The sequence below is a fragment of the Schistocerca gregaria genome, chromosome 7 (genome assembly GCF_023897955.1).
Source record: "Schistocerca gregaria isolate iqSchGreg1 chromosome 7, iqSchGreg1.2, whole genome shotgun sequence".
Classification (NCBI taxonomy): Eukaryota; Metazoa; Arthropoda; class Insecta; order Orthoptera; family Acrididae; genus Schistocerca; species Schistocerca gregaria.
The window spans coordinates 160,050,033-160,068,941 of record NC_064926.1 but is presented as its reverse complement, the minus strand read 5'-3'; the positions used below and the strand labels follow the sequence as shown (position 1 = coordinate 160,068,941).

The following is an 18,909-nucleotide window of genomic DNA, read 5'->3' as shown; positions in this document are numbered from 1 at the left end:
AGCGGTGTTACTCTGTTCTGGTGTGAGGAGCCATCAGGTATGACTTCAGGTCACAGTTGGTTGTGACTGAGGTAACTGTGACATCACAGCGGTACGTCAAGGACATCCTGCGTCACGTCTCTTGCAACGGTGTTGTGGCGCCATTTTTTATCCAGACAATGCTTTTCCACAGATTACACCTGTCTCTATTAACTGTCTGCCTGATGTAAATGCACTCGCTTGGGAAGCGGGATCTCCATATCCGTTTCCGACAGAACGTATGGGATCAGCTCGAGCGTCAACTTTGTCCCAGTGTCAGTATCTAGTATGCCAAAGACCACTTAGAACAGCCGTGGGCCACGTTGCCTCTGGAGAGGATGCAGCGGCTTTATGATACCCTTCTCAACCGTATCAGAGCAAATGTGCAGCCCAGAGAGGGCGTAGCGTCATACTAAGAGGTCGCTCAAACCTCCAAGATTCTCGCACCACTATTTTGTAAATCCTGTACTTCCTTGTTCAGTCTGAATTTCGATGTTATTTCACGAGTTTTAATATACGCCTGCTTAGCGTGTAAAGTGGGTGGTCTTCTTTGTAACAAGTTATTAACAAATTTGATGCCTTTGTGTCATTTTGGTATCTTTCTCTGTTTCTTTCCCACAGCTACGTGCTTATGTAAGTTCACAGTCTTCAACGGACCACACTACGATTCTATGACATGTTTAATGCCAAATCTTGCTCGTTTTGCCATACCTCCGAGTATTATTATATATCAAATAATTTTTCACCATTTTAAGTAAGTATTCGAAGGGGCGACCTCGTAAATGCAGCATCACAGTTACCACACTCTACAGATCAGCTCTCACTAAATGCTCGGATAGAAGCTCGGTTTGCATTTATAGATTACTATTTTTGTTAGTAAATAAGGTTCAGAGTTGCTTCATTTCACACAAACAACAAAATACGAGCACTGCATACACGATCCCCGATAAATCGATTTCCACTATAATAAGAGTTCATAGTCCTTGGACGCCTTTAGTTTCATTTATACCTCTTGTAGTACTAACTAATCGAATCCTCTCGAGCCTCATAAGTCTGTCTTCCGCTACAATTACCCAGGTTAGATGCCGTCTCCAAATAAATTATAGTCAGCTGCGGTTTTACTAGGGTTTGCCCGAAACAGTAATTAGTTACTCTTTTGGTTTGAGTCGCTAATATAAATGAAGACAAAAGTAAGACTTCGAACTGCTGGTGTCTGTATTCCTCATAATGCAAAGAAGACAAAAGGTGAAGTTTGGAACGTGTATTACATTCCTAATTACACTATGCTACTAGCTATAAACAAAAACATTCTCCAACTATAGTGCCACAGTATTAACATCATATACTAGGAAACAAGTCAATGTATCACCAGTTCACAAAATCGATGCATTAATTTTAAATTTAAAAGAAATATTTAAAGTACCTACATCTGTGCCGTCGAAGAAACAGACTGTATTTTTCTGAAACAGTGCGCTTCAAGACACGAAATAAACTCGATAAGATCTTCCGAGGAAACGTAGTAGGTGAATATGGATTGGGGGAGAGAAATCAAAGAGGAAGCCGCCTGGTAGAATTTTGCACAGAGCACAACTTAATCATAGCTAACACTTGGTTTAAGAATCATGAAAGAAGGTTGTATACATGGAAGAACCCTGGAGATAGTAAAAGGTATCAGATAGATTATATAATGGTAAGACAGAGATTTAGGAACCAGGTTCCAAATTGTAAGACATTTCCAGGGGCAGATGTCGACTCTGACCTTAATCTATTGGTTATGACCTGTAGATTAAAACTGAAGAAACTACAAAAAGGTGGGAATTTAAGGAGATGGGACCTGGATAAACTGAAAGTACCAGAGGTTGTACAGAGTTTCAGGGAGAGCATAAGGGAACAATTGACAGGAATGGGGGAAAGAAATACAGTAGAACAAGAATGGGTAGCTTTGAGGGATAAAGTAGTGAAGGCAGCGGAGGATCAAGTAGGTAAAAAGACGAGGGATAGTAGAAATCCTTGGGTAACAGAAGAAATATTGAATTTAATTGATGAAAGGAGAAAATATAAAAATGCGGTAAATGAAGCAGACAAAAAGGAATACAAACGTCTCAAAAATGAGATCGACAGGAAGTGCAAAATGGCTAAGCAGGGATGGCTAGAGGACAAATGTAAGGATGTGGAGGCTTAACTCACTAGAGGTAAGATAGATACTGCCTACAGGAAAATTAAGGAGCCCTTTGGAGATAAGAGAACCACTTGTATGAACATCAAGAGCTCAGATGGAAACCCAGTTCTAAGCAAAGAAGGGAAAGCAGAAAGGTGGAAGGAGTATATAGAGGGTCTATACAAGGGCGATGTACTTGAGGACAATATTATGGAAATGGAGGAGGATGTGGATGAGGATGAGATGGGAGATGCGATTCTGCGTGAAGAATTTGACAGAGCACTGAAAGACCTGAGCCGGAACAAGACCCCCGGAGTAGACAACATTCCATTAGAACTACTGACGGCCTTGGGAGAGCCAGTCCTGACAAAACTCTACCATCTGGTGAGCAAGGTGTATGAAACAGGCGAAATACCCTCAGACTTCAAGAAGAACATAATAATTCCAATTCCAAAGAAAGCAGGTGTTGACAAATGTGAAAATTACCGAACAATCAGTCTAATAAGCTACAGCTGCGAAATACTAACACGAATTCTTTACAGACGAATGGAAAAACTAGTAGAAGCCGACCTCGGGGAAGTTCAGTTTGGATTCCGTAGAAATACTGGAACACGTGTGGCAATACTGATCTTACGACTTATCTTAGAAGAAAAATTAAGGAAAGGCAAACCTATGTTTCTAGCATTTGTAGACTTAGAGAAAGCTTTTGACAATGTTGACTGGAATACTCTCTTTCAAATTCTAAAGGTGGCAGGGGTAAAATATAGGGAGCGAAAGGCTTTTTGCAATTTGTATAGAAACCAAATGGCAGTTATAAGAGTCGAGGGACATGAAAGGGAAGCAGTGGTTGGGAAGGGAGTAAGACAGGGTTGTAGCCTCTCCCCGATGTTATTCAATCTGTATATTGAGCAAGCAGTAATGGAAACAAAAGAAAAATTCGGAGTAGGTTTTAAAATCCAGGGAGAAGAAATAAAAACGTTGAGGTGAAGCAGATGTGAAGCGCTTACGGTGCGGTTGGCGCACAGTACAGCACTCTCACCTTCCTACCAGTGGATAGACGTGGTCGAACAGAACTATCTTGGAGTTCACATTGAGCCAAACACTTGCTCACTGTCACATCGGGAATGTCTCACAAATCTCGTTATTCCACCATTCGACCAGCCAGATAAATGGAAACGCACAAAGAGACCGCTTCACACTCTGTCAGTTGCTGATAATGCTCTCTCACAGGAGTGCCTGGCATCTCCGTGTCTTTCACAGTGATCACGCAACTGTTGTGGCTGTTCAGGCCCTTCGGTGCCCTACCGGGCATAATAACAACGTGAAACACGAACATCATTGGTGCACTGTGGTGGCCGTTATAACTGTTGTAAGTAGGCTGTTTAGGTTTTTTTTATTTGTAACACCACCTCTGTATGAAAATCACTGGCTGTGCTGTGTGCAGTCTGTGGCTGGTTGGCATTGTTGTAATACTCGCCATTGTAGCGTTGGGCAGTTGGCTGTTAGCGACGCGTAGCGTTGCGCAGTTGGAGGTGAGCCGCCAGCAGTGGTGGATGTGGGGAGAGAGATGGCGGTGTTTTGAAATTTGTAAGACTGTGTGTCATGAACAGATATATATGTTATGACTATTAAGGTATATACAGTGTTTGTTCTCTATTAAAATCTTTCATTTGCTAACTATGCCTATCAGTAGTTAGTGCCTTCCGTAGTTTGAATCTCTTATTTAGCTGGCAGTAGTGGCGCTCGCTGTATTGCAGTAGTTCGAGTAACCAAGTTTTTTGTGAGGTAAGCGATTTGTGAAACATGTAGGTTAAAGTTAGTCAGGGCCATTATGTATAATTGTTCAAAGGGGACGTTTCATACTGTTACAGAAAATTGCAACTCTAATTGCACACCAGCCGATGGTGCGAACATGTATGAAGTTACACTGACATCCGGCCATATCTTCTGAGTGTTTCAATTATCTGTCAGGTTTAGATGTTCGAGTGGGGAGAGGGGGAAGTGATCGTTGCCCCGTTAGATAGAAAGGATGCATTGTCACGTTTAGAAAGCGTACACTCCTGAGTCTTTCACTCAAGCAGGACTCTTTATTGCTTAACATCATGATATAATGACAACAGAATGAGCCTATGGAGTTATTGGTTTCGTACCAGGTACCACTCTTGGTCCCAGAGCTCGTCGTTGAAGAGCATCTCCGACTGTTTGGGCACTGGCAGGTCCTCCCTCTTCACTCGGCTCTTGGAGAACTGTTGCTCAGCCCACAGCACCTGCAACATAGCACACGTTCGTTGGTGAAGAGTGCACTTAGCCATTTGCCTAAGAGCTGCAAACACGATGGTAGCATTCGCTTCTGACCTGGGGACAAAAAGGGTGTCTACTAGATGTTCTTTACAATCCATCTCTTCTGGATATTTTGTGGTTCCAATATAGGAACGTCACAGTGTCTATGAAGAAGGAGATACGTAAACCGTAGACGATGTGCCATACATTCATTCAGAAACTACTCTCAGCATGCAAACTGGATCATACAATATATCATGACGTATCATAGGAAACTGTTAGAACAGTTAGGGGAAGAAGAAAGAGAGAGTTTTGCTCACCAAGAGACGCTCCCTACCCACATACGCCTAGTTAGTGATATGAGAGCTCATTCATCATTGTACGACAGTGTATCTGTAGGCATGACTATAGTATATGTGTCTGCAGTGTAGTATAATGTAGCTGTATGCATTGTACTATGTAGTTTGAATTATAGTGTTTATGTGCTATAGTGTCCGCCTGCTTAGCTGGGTGGCGACATGCTCGCCTCCCATTCAAGCAGGCCAGGGTTCGATTCCCTGGTGGGTTGTAGATTTTCTCAGCTCTGGGCCTGGATGTTGTGTTGTGCTCATCATCATTTCATCCTCATCACCGGCGCGCAAGTTGCCTAATGTGGCCTCCAATGAAATAAGCCTTGCACCTGGCGGTCTAACTTCCCCGAATGGGGACCTCCCGGACAAAGTTGCCATTGGCTTATTTCCATTTTTTGTGCTATAGTGCAATGTATTATTGTGTACCCGAAATACTATGTTGTATCCATATGCATTATAGTGCATTACTGTCCATCTGTACCCCTAGGTGTAATATCAGAGTGAACTGTAAGATTATCCATTCATTATATACAATTTCGTCTGATCACACAATTGCTATGAGTTGTTTTGATGAAATTACGTCCTCAATTAGATTATATTTTACCTATCAGTAAAAAAATTACAGAAATGTTAATTGCACATTATGAAATAACGGCAAGTCAGTGTCTTCAAGAGCTGCAATTCCAAGTACATCGGCTACAAATACGCAACGTAACGCATAAGAGATATCCATTATCTGGTACTATAGGTTCTTTTTAAGATGAGAGAAAAGGAAGATATTCGCTGACGGAGGACATTTTACTTTGTTTAATTTATGTATCTTTTCATTGACCCCATCACATGGGTAACTGATACGGACCTTTTTTACACTACATTTTTTAATTAAGCTGGATGAAATACAAGTGCCTCTGTATCTCCTCACAACAGAAGCCTGGATCTGATGCTGTGGTAGGTTAAGTCGTGAATTGAAGATGGCCTATTGACTGACACTGGTTGTCTGGAAAAAATGCTTTTTCCACCAGCTCTCAGTGCTGCCACCCAGGCGTTCTTGAACAGTAATATTATGCGTTCGCTACACAATTTGCGAAGTTAGTTGGAGGTTTAGAACCACTATATTCGCCATTTTGGCCTACTTATTTCACCACCGTCTTCGGAAACAATTATTTATTGGATGCCAAAACAGCGGAAGTAATATCTTTAATATTTCCGGAAATAGGGTGAAGTGTATCCAAAAAATCACTTTAGTCATATTAGCGTACTGCCTTTTACACCATTTTGGTTCTCTTTGCAGTACTGTGCTGTTAAAAGACGTAACAGCGTAAGTGCAGATACGTCCTTCTAGCACCAAACAAAAGCTGTGTATTTTTAGATACATGTCCAAATAGCGGTGCAACCTGTAGTCTTATATACACATATTGTCGAAATAACACTTGCGATGTCGATAACGGCACTGCTTGCCCTTTCATGTTCTGCATGGAAGACATCAATCTGTTGTTAGTTTCATCATTCAAACTTTTGCTGTTACGCAGTCAACATGCTTTCCAGAGGAAGAATAATTCATCTTTTGAAGAATCAAGAGTGCACTATAGAAGAAGACTGAAATTCATTTACCACCACAATGTGCTTTCATCATCAGATAGCAACGATTTTGCAAGCTGTGGTAAGAGTTTTTCAATTTCTTCGGTAAGTAACCCATGGTCGTATGATTAAATTTGGATATTAAAGAGGGTGTACACAGTTGCAACTTCAAGCAACTTGTTTATGTGTAATTTCTTAACTGTACTGCAGAAAATGACGGCCGTACTAAAGCATTTCTATGACAGCTGAAGATGCCGAAAAACTGTTCAACGCTGTCAGTGATTCATATTTGGATTCCTCATCAGATGACTCCTTTTAGGATCCCAGCAAATCCCAGCAACAGAGGACGAAAGTGATGACAGTGTGGTATATAGCTACAAATAGCAATGTTGATGAAATGGAATCGATAGGAGTTAAAAAGATGAAAATAAAAATATTTATGAAGAAATAAACAATGCCTGTTGTGTTATTAATGCTGAATTTTGCCATGTTGTACAACAGTATACAAGGGACTAATGTAAACAATTTCTAATTAGGAGTTTTCCTTCGTCAAAGAAACTAGCAATACACAAGTACTTTCTAGCTTCGATTAATACTTACCTTACAAATTTAAAGATATTTATTTTGTAAATTTTGCAGCCTTACATTACGTTCCCCCGGTAAATTACGGTTTTAATTTTTTTTTGTTTGATCACCATACGGCTTGTCTTCCATAAATTGTTAAACATTACGGCTCTGCCAAATATCAAGGGACAAATCATTGCTATTAGCAGTCCAAATGTAATCTTCGTAAGAAGGAATCAATCTGAACGAAATTTTAGATCACGATGTTTCAAAAACTGACAAACTAAACATTCAAGAAGAATTTTGGAACTTTGATGCTACAGACAAGCAGTTCGCTTTCACAAAAGTGCAGTAATAGGACTTTTACAGGCTACTCCAGGAGAAACTTCACAAATAAACACTTTTTAAACAAAAATGGTCGAAAGTTACAGGTTTGTCAGTTCTTTCTTGCGGCATTGGAGTTGACTGAGTAATTCAAATGCAAGGTTTTGTTAAAAAGGAATGAGCACATCATAATTCCTAGAGATCTAGCTAAATCAGGTACTGTGAAAGAAAGAATTAGAGCTCACATCAGTAGCTTTCCAAAATCTCCCTCACATTATGCTACGAAGGATTAGAGAAAGAGTACTTGTCTTCCAAAATACGTGCCAAAAGTAGCTGAAACTTGCGAAATTGATCACATGACACCTGAAAACGAAACTCCTTATCGAAACATATTTAATATTGAATTTAACCTACCCTTCCACGTACCTAAAATTGACGTCTGGCACACATGTTACAAGGTTTCTCATATGTGTGCCACAGAGAAATAAATTCACCGTTGAGAGCAGGATGCTCACATTGATCGGAAGTGCTTAGATAGAGGTAGGAAGAAGAGCGTTAAGTTGGAAGCTGCATTAAAGAACAACCTATTTAGACGAATTTGAACTGGAGGCTGTCTGCTACTGTACAAAGACAACTGCTAAAGCACTAATTCCATCGACGACGGCTCACTGTGTACAACCCAGTTGTATAGGATACAGCTTCAAGAGAAGCTGCATGCTGCATGTGGAGTGAAAGGACACCCAAGCATGGATCTGATGAAATTGGCTCGTGCTTTCTTAACTTTTTAGAAACAATGGCAGATAGCAAAGCGTGGAATTTCTTTTCCAATTCATGTGCAGGGCAAATGCAATCAACTCTGCTATGTTTCTGTATGCTGTGAAACATCATGTTGATATTCCTATAATAAAACATATGTTGTTTGAGCCAGGTCACTCGCAAATGGAGTCTCATTCATTTCGAGCCTCAGCAGGGAGAAAGACAAAAGTGCTTGATATATCTGATCCAGCAGAATGGTTCACTGCCGTTAGAATGTCAAATAGAAAATACCATGTTAATGAAGTTCAGTACAAGGATGTAATGAATTTCCCAGAACTGGGACGCTACAAAATAAAGAACAGAAAAGTTTATATTGATAGAAATAACGTCAGGTACCCCCCCCCCCCCCTCCATGAACCATGGAACTTGCCGTTGGTGGGGAAGCTTGAGTGCCTTAACAATACAGATAGCCGTACCGCAGGTGCAACTACAACGGAGGGGTATCTGTTGAGAGGCCAGACAAACGTGTGGTTCCTGAAGAGGGGCAGCAGCCTTTTCGGTAGTTGCGGGGGCAACAGTCTGGATAATTGGCGATTCTGGCCTTGTAACACAAACCAAAATGGCCCTGCTCTTCTGGTACTGCGAACGGCTGAAAGCAAGGGGAAACTACAGCCGTAATTTTTCCCGAGGGCATGCAGCTTCAGTGTATGTTTAAATGATGATGGCAGCCTCTTGGGTAAAATATTGCGGAGGTAAAATAGTCCCCCATTCGGATCTCCGGGCGTGGACTACTCAAGAGGACGTCGTCATCAGGAGAAAGAAAACTGGCGTTCTACGGATCGGAGCATGGAATGTCAGATCCCTTACTCGGGCAGGTAGGTTAGAAAACTTAAAAAGGGAAATGGATAGGTTAAAGTTAGATATAGTGGGAATTAGTGAAATGCGGTGGCAGGAGGAACAAGGCTTTTGGTCAGGTGAATACAGGGTTATAAATACAAAATCAAATAGGGATAATGAAGGAGTAGGTTTAACAATGAATAAAAAAAATAGGAGTGCGGGTAAGCTACTACAAACAGCATAATGAAGGCATTATTGTGGCCAAGACAGACACGAAGCCCACGTCTACTACAGTAGTTTATATGGCAACTAGCTCTGCAGATGACGAAGAAATTGATGAAATGTATGAGGAGATAAATGAAATTATTCAGGTAGTGAAGGGAGACGAAAATTCAATAGTCATGGGTGACTGGAATTCGAAGAGAGAGAAGGAAAAATAGTAGGTGAATATGGATAAGGACTAAGAAATTAGGTAGAATTTTGCGCAGAGCATAACTTAAAGATAGCTAACACTTGGTTTAAGAATCATGAAAGAAGGTTGTATACATGGAAGAACCCTGCAGATACGAAAAAGGTATCAGATAGATTATATAATGGTAAGACAGAGATTTAGGAACCAGGTTTTAAATTGTAAGACATTTCCAGGGGCAGAGGTGGACTCTGACCACAAATTATTTGTTATGAACTGAAGATTAAAACTGAAGAAACGGCAAAAAGGTGGGAATTTAAGGAGATGGGACCTGGATACACTGAAAGTACCAGAGGTTGTACAGAGTCTCAGGGAGAGCATAAGGGAACAATTGACAGGAATGGGGGAAAGAAATACAGTAGAACAAGAATGGGTAGCTTTGAGGGCTGAAATAGTGAAAGCAGCAGAGGATCAAATAGGTAAATAGACGAGGGCTAGTACAAATCCTAGGGTAACAGAAGAAATATTGAATTTAATTGATGAAAGGAGAAAATATAAAAATGCGGTAAATGAAGCAGGCAAAAAGGAATACAAACATCTCAAAAATGAGATCGACACGAAGTGCAAAATGGCTAAGCAGGGATGGGTAGAGGACAAATGTAAGGATGTAGAGGCTTATCTCACTAGAGGTAAGATAGATACTACCTACAGGAAAATTAAAGAGACCTTTGGAGATAAGAGAACCACTTGTATGAACATCAAGAGGTCAGATGGAAACCCAGTTCTAAGCAAAGAAGGGGAAGCAGAAAGGTGGAAGGAGTATATAGAGGGTCTATACAAGGGCGACGCACTTGAGGACAATATTATGGAAATGGAGGAGGATGTGGATGAGGATGAGATGGGAGATGCAATACTGCGTGAAGACCTGAGTCGAAACATGTCCCCCGGAGTAGACAACATTCCATTAGAACTACTGACAGCCTTGGGAGAGCCAGTCCTGACAAAACTCTACCATCTGGTGAGCAAGGTGTATGAAACAGGCGAAATACCCTCAGACTTCAAGAAGAACATAATAATTCCAATCCCAAAGAAAACGGGTGCTGACAAATGTGAAAATTACCGAACAATCAGTCTAATAAGCCACAGCTGCGAAATACTAACACGGATTCTTTACAGACGAATGGAAAAACTAGTAGAAGCCGACCTCGGGGAAGATCAGTTTGGATTCCGTAGAAATGTTGGAACACGTGAGGCAATACTGACCGTACGACTTATCTTAGAAGAAAGATTAAGGAAAGGCAATCCTACGTTCCTAGCATCTGTAGACGTAGGGAAAGCTTTTGACAACGTTGATTGGAATAATCTCTTTCAAATTCTGAAGGTGGCAGGGGTAAAATACAGGGAGCGAAAGGCTATTTAGAATTTGTACAGAAAGCAGATGACAGTTATAAGAGTGGACGGGTATGAAAGGGAAGCAGTGGTTGGGAAGGGACTGAGACAGGGTTGTAGCCTCTCCCCGATGTTATTCAGTCTGTACATTGAGCAAGCAATAAATGAAACAAAAGAAAAATTCGGAGTATGTATTAAAATCCAGTTAGAAGAAATAAAAACTTTGAGGTTCGCTGATGACATTGTAAATCTGTCAGAGATAGCAAAGGACTTGGAAGAGCAGATGAACGGAGTGGACAGTGTCTTGAAAGCAGGGTATAAGATGAACATCAACAAAAGCAAGACGAGGATAGGGAATGTAGTCGAATTAAGTCGGGTACTGCTGAGGGAATTAGATTAGGAAATGAGAAACTTAAAGTAGTAAAGGAGTTTTGCTATTTGGGGAGCAAAATAACTGATGATGGTCGAAGTAGAGAGGATATAAAATGTAGAATGGCAATGGCAAGGAAAGCGTTTCTGAAGGAGAAAAATTTGTTAACATCGAGTATAGATTTAAATGTCAGGAAGTTGTTTCTGAAAGTATGTGTATGGAGTATAACCATGTATGGAAGTGGAACGTGGACAATAAATAGTTTAGATAAAAAGATAATAGAAGCTTTTGAAATGTGGTGCTACAGAAGAATGCTGAATATTAGATGGGTAGATCATATAACTAATGGGGAGGTATTGAATAGAATTGGGGAGAAGAGGAGCTTGTGGAACAGCTTGAGTAGAAGAAGGGATCGGTTGGTAGGACATGTTCTGAGACATCGAGTGTTCACCAATTTAATATTGGAGGGCAGCTTAGAGGGTAAAAATCGAAGAGGGAGACAAATAGATGAATACACTAAGCAGATTCAGAAGGGTGTAGGCTGCAGCAGTTACTGGGAGATGAAGAAGCTTGCACAGGATAGAGTAACATGGAGAGCTGCATCAAACCAGTCTCAAGACTGAAGACCACAACAACAACAACGTCAACTGGTCTAAGGAATTTTGGTTGCTGAATCGAAAAGAAAACTTGGATCACATTTGTTTTAAACACAGCTACAATACTTAGGAAAAATTCAAAGGACTGGAAATTTTCTGCAAAGCTAACACATGGTTGTTAGAGTCTTTCACACTTCTGCCTTTGTATTCTTCTCCAGTTCCCATACGGAAAGAAAGGCTTAAGGATCTTACTGATCTTTGTAACGTGGAGATAATGTCAGAGCAGTTTCGTCATTTTATAAATCATTCTGGTAGATACAACAGCTGGTGAAGAAACAGTAATTAATGTTGATGACGATGACGACTAAAGTATATTCAGCTGTCAATAAGTCTTTGTTTCGGCTTCTCTGATAGCCTCACAAATAAGTAGTATAAATACGTTTTGTTTCTCATATGTTTTGTCATTTCCTCATAGTGATAATTCTTGAGTAATTAAAGTCAAATGATGATAGACATATGAAGTATGTAATTTCTGAATCAGTGTAAAACGCTTCTAAACCCCTAAGACTCTCTGTTAGAAATTTTTAACGGAATCAAGCAAAATATATTTTATTTATGGGTGCATTCCATATTATTAATTGTAGTACATAAGGTGTGATTTTTCCACAGACCGAATACGTTTCAAGTCAAAACAAAGTATCTATAACAGTGTCTATCTTTTTGTTGTGTAGTACCTAGCGCTAAAGTAGAAAAATTATTGAGTGAGTGTAAACGTACTGTAACAGTCATGAGGTATCATAATTATCAGCCTCGTGAGCGTAGGTGGTAACGACGATAATGTTTCGACTGTTGTAAACTTAATTTTTCCTTTATCTCCAAATACAGATTTTACAGATACACCGTTATGGCTCTAAGCCTCCGACTTAATCCTCTGAAGACACTGATAAATGGACATAATGTAAGTATATGAAGAATTTTCCATCTTATAAGGGGCCTGGAGACTCTAAGGTACAAATATGGGACTTGTGATGATGAGTGCGTAGATAGGGAAGACACTCACCCTTGCGTCAGCTGCGAGCCTCTGAGTCATGGTATGCGATGCTCTCTTCTGCGTCGGTGGGTGGTCGTGGCGCAGCATGCGGTACGTGTCTGGGAATCCCGGCACCTGTAATACACAACAGACTGAGTGAGATACCGCACGTCTCGTGGAGGAAAATTACTGGGAATGGAAGGGCCACTGGATTAACACCGTTTCATTCTTGTCAGGACAAAAGGCACAGAAAGAATGACACTACTGTTTTAACATGATCTGTATGTGCTGTTCACGCAAGGTAGAGTTTTATTTTTTATGGCAGACCACTTCCTATCACACAGTAGAAGAGGTAGTCGAGAAAGACGTGAGGCTGAGAGAAGGGTGTGGCAGAGCCCTGGCAGGCCTCACGTTGAAACAGGTCAACTGGATTATACAAGCTCCCCGCCTATTCTTTGAAACCATTGGGAGAACCAAACATGACAGAGCTGTTACACCCAGTACGCAGAGTGGACGAAATTATTATAACCACTGTCCAGCGCGAGAGTGGATGCTGCGTAGGAGAGGTGCGGGCACCGATGCACTAGGGAAGGTGCACGAGGTGTGACTATATAAAAAAAAAAACAAAAAAAATGGGAGGACTGACGCTCATAGACTGACTACCCGTGCGTGAAAGAGTTGTGAAGCGTAACGCCTTTTCAGTCGAATGCCGAATTTCTTGTGTCTGTAAACAATTTAGTGAGACCGTGGCCTTCGTATGTGTAAGAACTGTTATTTTGTTTTGTTGCAGCAGCGAACTGTGGTGAAGTTTCACGTGAAACTTCTGCTGGTCACATGCAAAATCAGAGTGGTGGCGAAAGGATTACCTATCTAGCCTGGAGGTATAGATCGGTAGAGGGATGTCTCTATAAAGAGATATTCTCAAGTGACTAACAAAGCTATATTATCTTTTGCAGTGCAGTGCTGAAGATGGGCGTGTGCGTCTAATGTTAGTTCGACAGTAAATAAACAAAAAAGGACACAATACTGGGTGGACGACGTCAACATACACATTCAATTAATACACTCTCTTTTAACGCTTCAAATAAAAAGTTCCACGAACAATTACAATAACATGTTTTGCGTATACTCGGAATCATTTTAGATTTCAGTCTCAGAGTCTGTTTACTCTTAAACTACTAATTAGTTGCCAAATGTAACTCCATAGCTTGAAAGTCACGGGCTACAGCGAGTGAAATTGAAGGGAAAGTAAATATATCCCTATCCCTTTAATGTCAGCGCTAGGAATAAAATTCGAACTACGGCAGGTGGTTTACTATACTGCCTGAATGTAAAACAACGATAGAATAATAATTATCATTCGTGTAGTGTGTAGTGTATACTTTTGAGTGACTACCACTAGAACACATCGGTGATACAATGTCTACTGCTGAAATAAACTTAAGTGTCAACATAAGAGGATACAGAACCGACGCTTATTACATAAAATTCAAGATTATATTAATCGGTGGTGTAATGAGGCAACAAGATGCAGAATTAGGAAGCACTCTTGAACAATATAAGCGACTTGCATGTGCCATTAGCCTTAAGCTCAGGGTTTCTCAGGATATGCTTTTGGAGAACGGCAGGCGGCGGAAATCAAAAATACACAGAGATTAAATCGGAAAATAATAAACAAGAATGAACTCAAACGTTGAGGACTGTCGAAACGAAACAGATAAATACAAAAATAAAAAAATAAAAAATAAACTGTAACTTGGAGCAGTCGAGAGAATAAATCTGTGTACGTCCTCACCGACGGAGAAGTGACAGTGGACAGTAGGGGGAAAGGTACTGAGAAAACAAGGAAGAGTGATATAGCATGTACAGACCATGAGAAATGGCAAGACTAACATCCCACAGAAAAGACAAAGATAACATCGAATAAATCCAAATGATAATAGCGGAAAAAGAAAGAAACGTTCATCCATGATTACATAAAGCGTTTTTAATTCTCCCTAAGCGTATTTAGGTCTTGTAGAAACCCCTATCTGAAGCTGGACCAGAACTGTAAATGTTGTAATTGCCACGACTTCGGTTATGGGTTTCTATTCAAATCGCACTCTGTACATCGTCACATACATATCCAAGGAATTTTCAGTATGGAGTCAAATACACGACATTATTTAGAATTTTTTACCAACCGATTAGTAACACTCACTATTCTTAAGCGTTTTAGTGGATTTGTAACACTGTGTATTCATATTAAGTGCTGATGTTTGTAATTGCGATTTCTCCAGCCTCATACTTTTATGATAATTAATTACGAGTTGTGAGTAACACGTGTCTGCCACATAATGTCACTATTACTAATCGCTCGCAAAGTTCACGTCCGACTGTGTAAGAAGTAGTAACTACGAGACCATTGTTCTACAGCATCGTCACATACGTCACTCACGAGCGCCCACATTATCTAAAGTAAATGCTAATTTTGAAGGTTTATGGCCACGGGACTGGTAATTATTATAAACCCCTTTACAGAGCTGAAGTGGCTAGTTATTTCGAAAAAAGAAAAATGCAGACTGCTATTATTCTCCGTCTACAAGAACTGAACTGCCACACGCGCTGGCCTCCTTTTAGTTCGCGTTTCTCACGGAAGATGTCAGGTCTGTTCACGGGACTAACGTGTTACGTTCTAGATGCGAGAGATGGCAGCACGGGGCCGCATTACTTTTGTTTTGCAGATTGACGTTTGAGAAATGTAAATTATATTTGTTATAACAATTCGTTGCAAGATACAGCAAATATTATTGTATTATGTTCGAAAAAAGTTAGAACGGACGGAGAGACAATAAACTCTCCATGGCATATCTGCACCATAAAACTGTTGACCTGTATTTGTTAATAAACAGTACATTAGCCTCCTGATCCGTAACACGTCCTTATTGTTAAACGGTGTCGGCTCTGAAGAGGACATCGAACAGACTCCCGTATGGAGACGTGGCAATATCCATTAAACGGTGTCGGTTCTGAAGAGGACATCGAACAGACTCCCGTATGGAGACGTGGCAATATCCATACGTCACGTAGGGAACCAACTGCAACATTTCGAAACAAATCAACCGGCAGGTCCGTATGGAATCCCAATTCGGCTTTGCAAAGAGCACTCTACGACATAAGCCCCTTATCTAGCTTGCATTTCCTGCGAATCTCTCGCCCAGCACAAGGTCCCAACCGTTTGGAAAAGAAGCGCAGACGACTACTGTTTATAAGAAGGGTAAAATAACGACCCGTAAAACTACAGACCATTATTCCTAACATCGATTTGCTGCAGAATCCTTGAATATATTCTCAGTACGAATATAGCAGATTTTCATGAGACCGAAAATCTTATGTCTACGAGGGTCGGTCAAAAAGTAATGCCTCCCATTTTTTTCTACTTAAAAAAATTAAGTTAAGTGAAAAATTTGAATTTGGCGCCATTCCTCAAACCTTCTTCTGCAATCCACTGCAGTAGTAACTTTCTGTGTCAACAGGTGGCAGCACAGCAGAAGTTTGTAAGATGGCCGACATCGATGTTCGTTTGAGACAGCGTTGTGTGATTGAATTCTTGAATGCAGAAGGTGAAACGCCCATACGCATTCATGAAAGACTGAAGAAGGTGTATGGTGTTGTGACAGTGGATGTCAGCACTGTTAGACGATGGGTTCGTCGTTGTAAGGAAGCTGAAGGGCAAACACCGTTGACTGACGAAAAGCGGAGCGGCAGGCCGGTGAGTGCAGTGACTCCACACAACATTCAGCAAGTTGATGACATCATTCGTGGTGACCGTCGGGTGACTGCAGATGAAGTGTGTCGCATTATTTCTCTTAGTAAAGGCAGTGTGATCACGATTATTAAACAATTGGGGTACTCAAAAGTTTGTGCACGGTGGGTTCCAAGAATGTTAACCGATCAGAATAAAGAGGCAAGGAAAACAATAGCCTCCCAACACTTGCAGCGCTTCCGTTTGGAGGGAGATGAGTTTCTGAAAAAAATTGTGACCGGGGACGAAACATGGGTGCATTTTTTTGAACCCGAATCAAAGAGGCAGTCAATGGAGTGGCGTCACACAAGCTCGCCGAGGAAGAAAAAATTCAAAACTGTGCGATCGGCAGGGAAAGTTATGGCAACAGTTTTCTGGGATACAGAGGGTGTGATTCTGGTTGATTTTTTGGAGCAGGGATGCACAATAAATTCTGTTCAATATGTCACAACCCTCAAAAAACTTAAAGCACGTCTTCAGCGAGTTCGCCCAACAAAATCAATGGCAGATGTTCTTCTTTTGCATGACAATGCAAGACCACACACCAGTCGTCACACCTCTGACGAGATTGTCAAAATTGGATGGGAAGTTTTGCCTCATCCCCCATACAGCCCTGACCTGGCACCATCAGACTTCCATCTGTTCGGGCCACTAAAAGAAGCTCATCGTGGGATTCATTTTGAAGATGAGGAGGCCGTCAAAACAACCGTGCGTCAATGGCTTAGGAAGCAAAAAAAATGGCTCTGAGCACTATGGGACTCAACTGCTGTGGTCATTAGTCCCCTAGAACTTAGAACTACTTAAACCTAACTAACCTAAGGACATCACACACATCCATGCCCGAGGCAGGATTCGAACCTGCGACCGTAGCAGTCGCACGGTTCCGGACTGCGCGCCTAGAACCGCGAGACCACCGCGGCCGGCTACTTAGGAAGCAGAGCTGTGATTTTTACCGTGCTGGGATACATGCCCTTGTTCAAAGATGGACCACAACTGTAGAGATGGGCGGAGATTACATTGAAAAATGACAAAATGATCCTCAATGTTGTGGTTTTCAACCTATGTAATTGCATTTAAATTTCCTGACAATTAAACGTAGAAAAAAATAGGAGGCATTACTTTTTGACTGACCCTCGTATTTTACAAAGCATCGCTCGTGCGAAACTCAGCTTATCGTTTTGTCACATGATATACTGCAAATTATGGATGATGGGTAAGAGACAGATTCCATAGTTCTAGATTTCCATGAACCATTTCTCACGGCGCCCCATTACTGACTGTTAATGAAGGCACGGGCATATGGAATAGGTTCACAGGTATCTGAGTGGCTCGAAGACTTCTTAAGTAGTAGAACCCAGTATGTTATCCTTGACGGCAAGTGTTCGTCAGAGATAAGGATATCGTCAGGAGTGCCCCAGGGAAGTGTAGTAGGACCGCTGTTATTTGTTGCATACGTAATTGATGTGGCGCTTACCGTAGGGGGAAATCTGGGGTTGTTTGCTGATAACGCTCTGATGTACGGGAATGTGTCTAAGTTGAGTGACTGTAGGAGGATACAAGACGATTTTAGTTGGTGTGATGAATGGCAGCTAAATAGAAATGCGGGAAAATGTAAGTTAATGCGGATGAGTAGAATAAACAAAGCCGTTCTGTTTCCATACAGCCCGCATCTCGTGGTCGTGCGGTAGCGTTCTCGCTTCCCACGCCCGGGTTCCCGGGTTCGATTCCCGGCGGGGTCAGGGAGTTTCTCTGCCTCGTGATAGCTGGGTGTTGTGTGCTGTCCTTAGGTTAATTAGGTTTAAGTAGTTCTAAGTTCTAGAGGACTGATGACCATAGATGTTAAGTTCCAAGGTGCTCAGATCCATTTGAACCATTTGTTTCCATACACCATTCCTTGACACAGTCACGTCCTTTACATATGTGGAGGTAACGTTACAAAGCAATATGAAATGTAATAAGCATGTGAGCGTTGTGGTAGAGAAGGCGAATGGTCAACTAGGAAGAATTTTGGGAGAATGTGGTTCATCTGTAAATCAGCCCGCATATAGGACGTTAGTGCGACCTAGTCTTGAGTGCTGCTCAAGCGTTTTGAATCCGTACCGGGTAGGATTAAAGGAAAACATCGCATGAGTTCAGATGGGGGGCTAGTAGATTCGTCACCGGTAGGTTCGAACAACACACAAGTGTTACAGAGATGCTTCGGGAACTCAAATGGAAATTCCTGGAGGGAAGGGGAAGTTCTTTTTGAGGAACACTGTTCAGAAAAATTTAGAAAATCGGCATTTGAAGCTGAATGCAGAACGATTCCACTACTGCCAACATACATTTCGCGTTAAGGACTACGACGATAAGATAGGTGAGATTAGGGCTCATACAGAGACATAATCGACACTCGCATTTTCCTGGCTGTATTTGTGATTTGAACAGGAGAGGAGTTTTCCAGTAACGGTACAAGTTGCCTTCGCC

At 41.3% G+C, this 18,909-nt stretch overlaps 1 protein-coding gene across 2 annotated transcripts in view; it reads right to left on the bottom strand.

The window, feature by feature from the left end:
- LOC126281373 (neuroendocrine convertase 1-like) overlaps positions 1-18,909 on the bottom strand; it is a 435,322-nt gene that overhangs the window by 170,712 nt on the left and 245,701 nt on the right. For both annotated transcript variants that reach the window (XM_049980291.1, XM_049980290.1), the window contains exons 3-4: positions 12,690-12,794; positions 4,327-4,443 (exon numbers count right to left, since the gene is read on the bottom strand). In XM_049980291.1, coding sequence (XP_049836248.1) covers positions 4,327-4,443; positions 12,690-12,794 — 222 coding nt within the window. The remainder of the gene's footprint in view (positions 1-4,326; positions 4,444-12,689; positions 12,795-18,909) is intronic.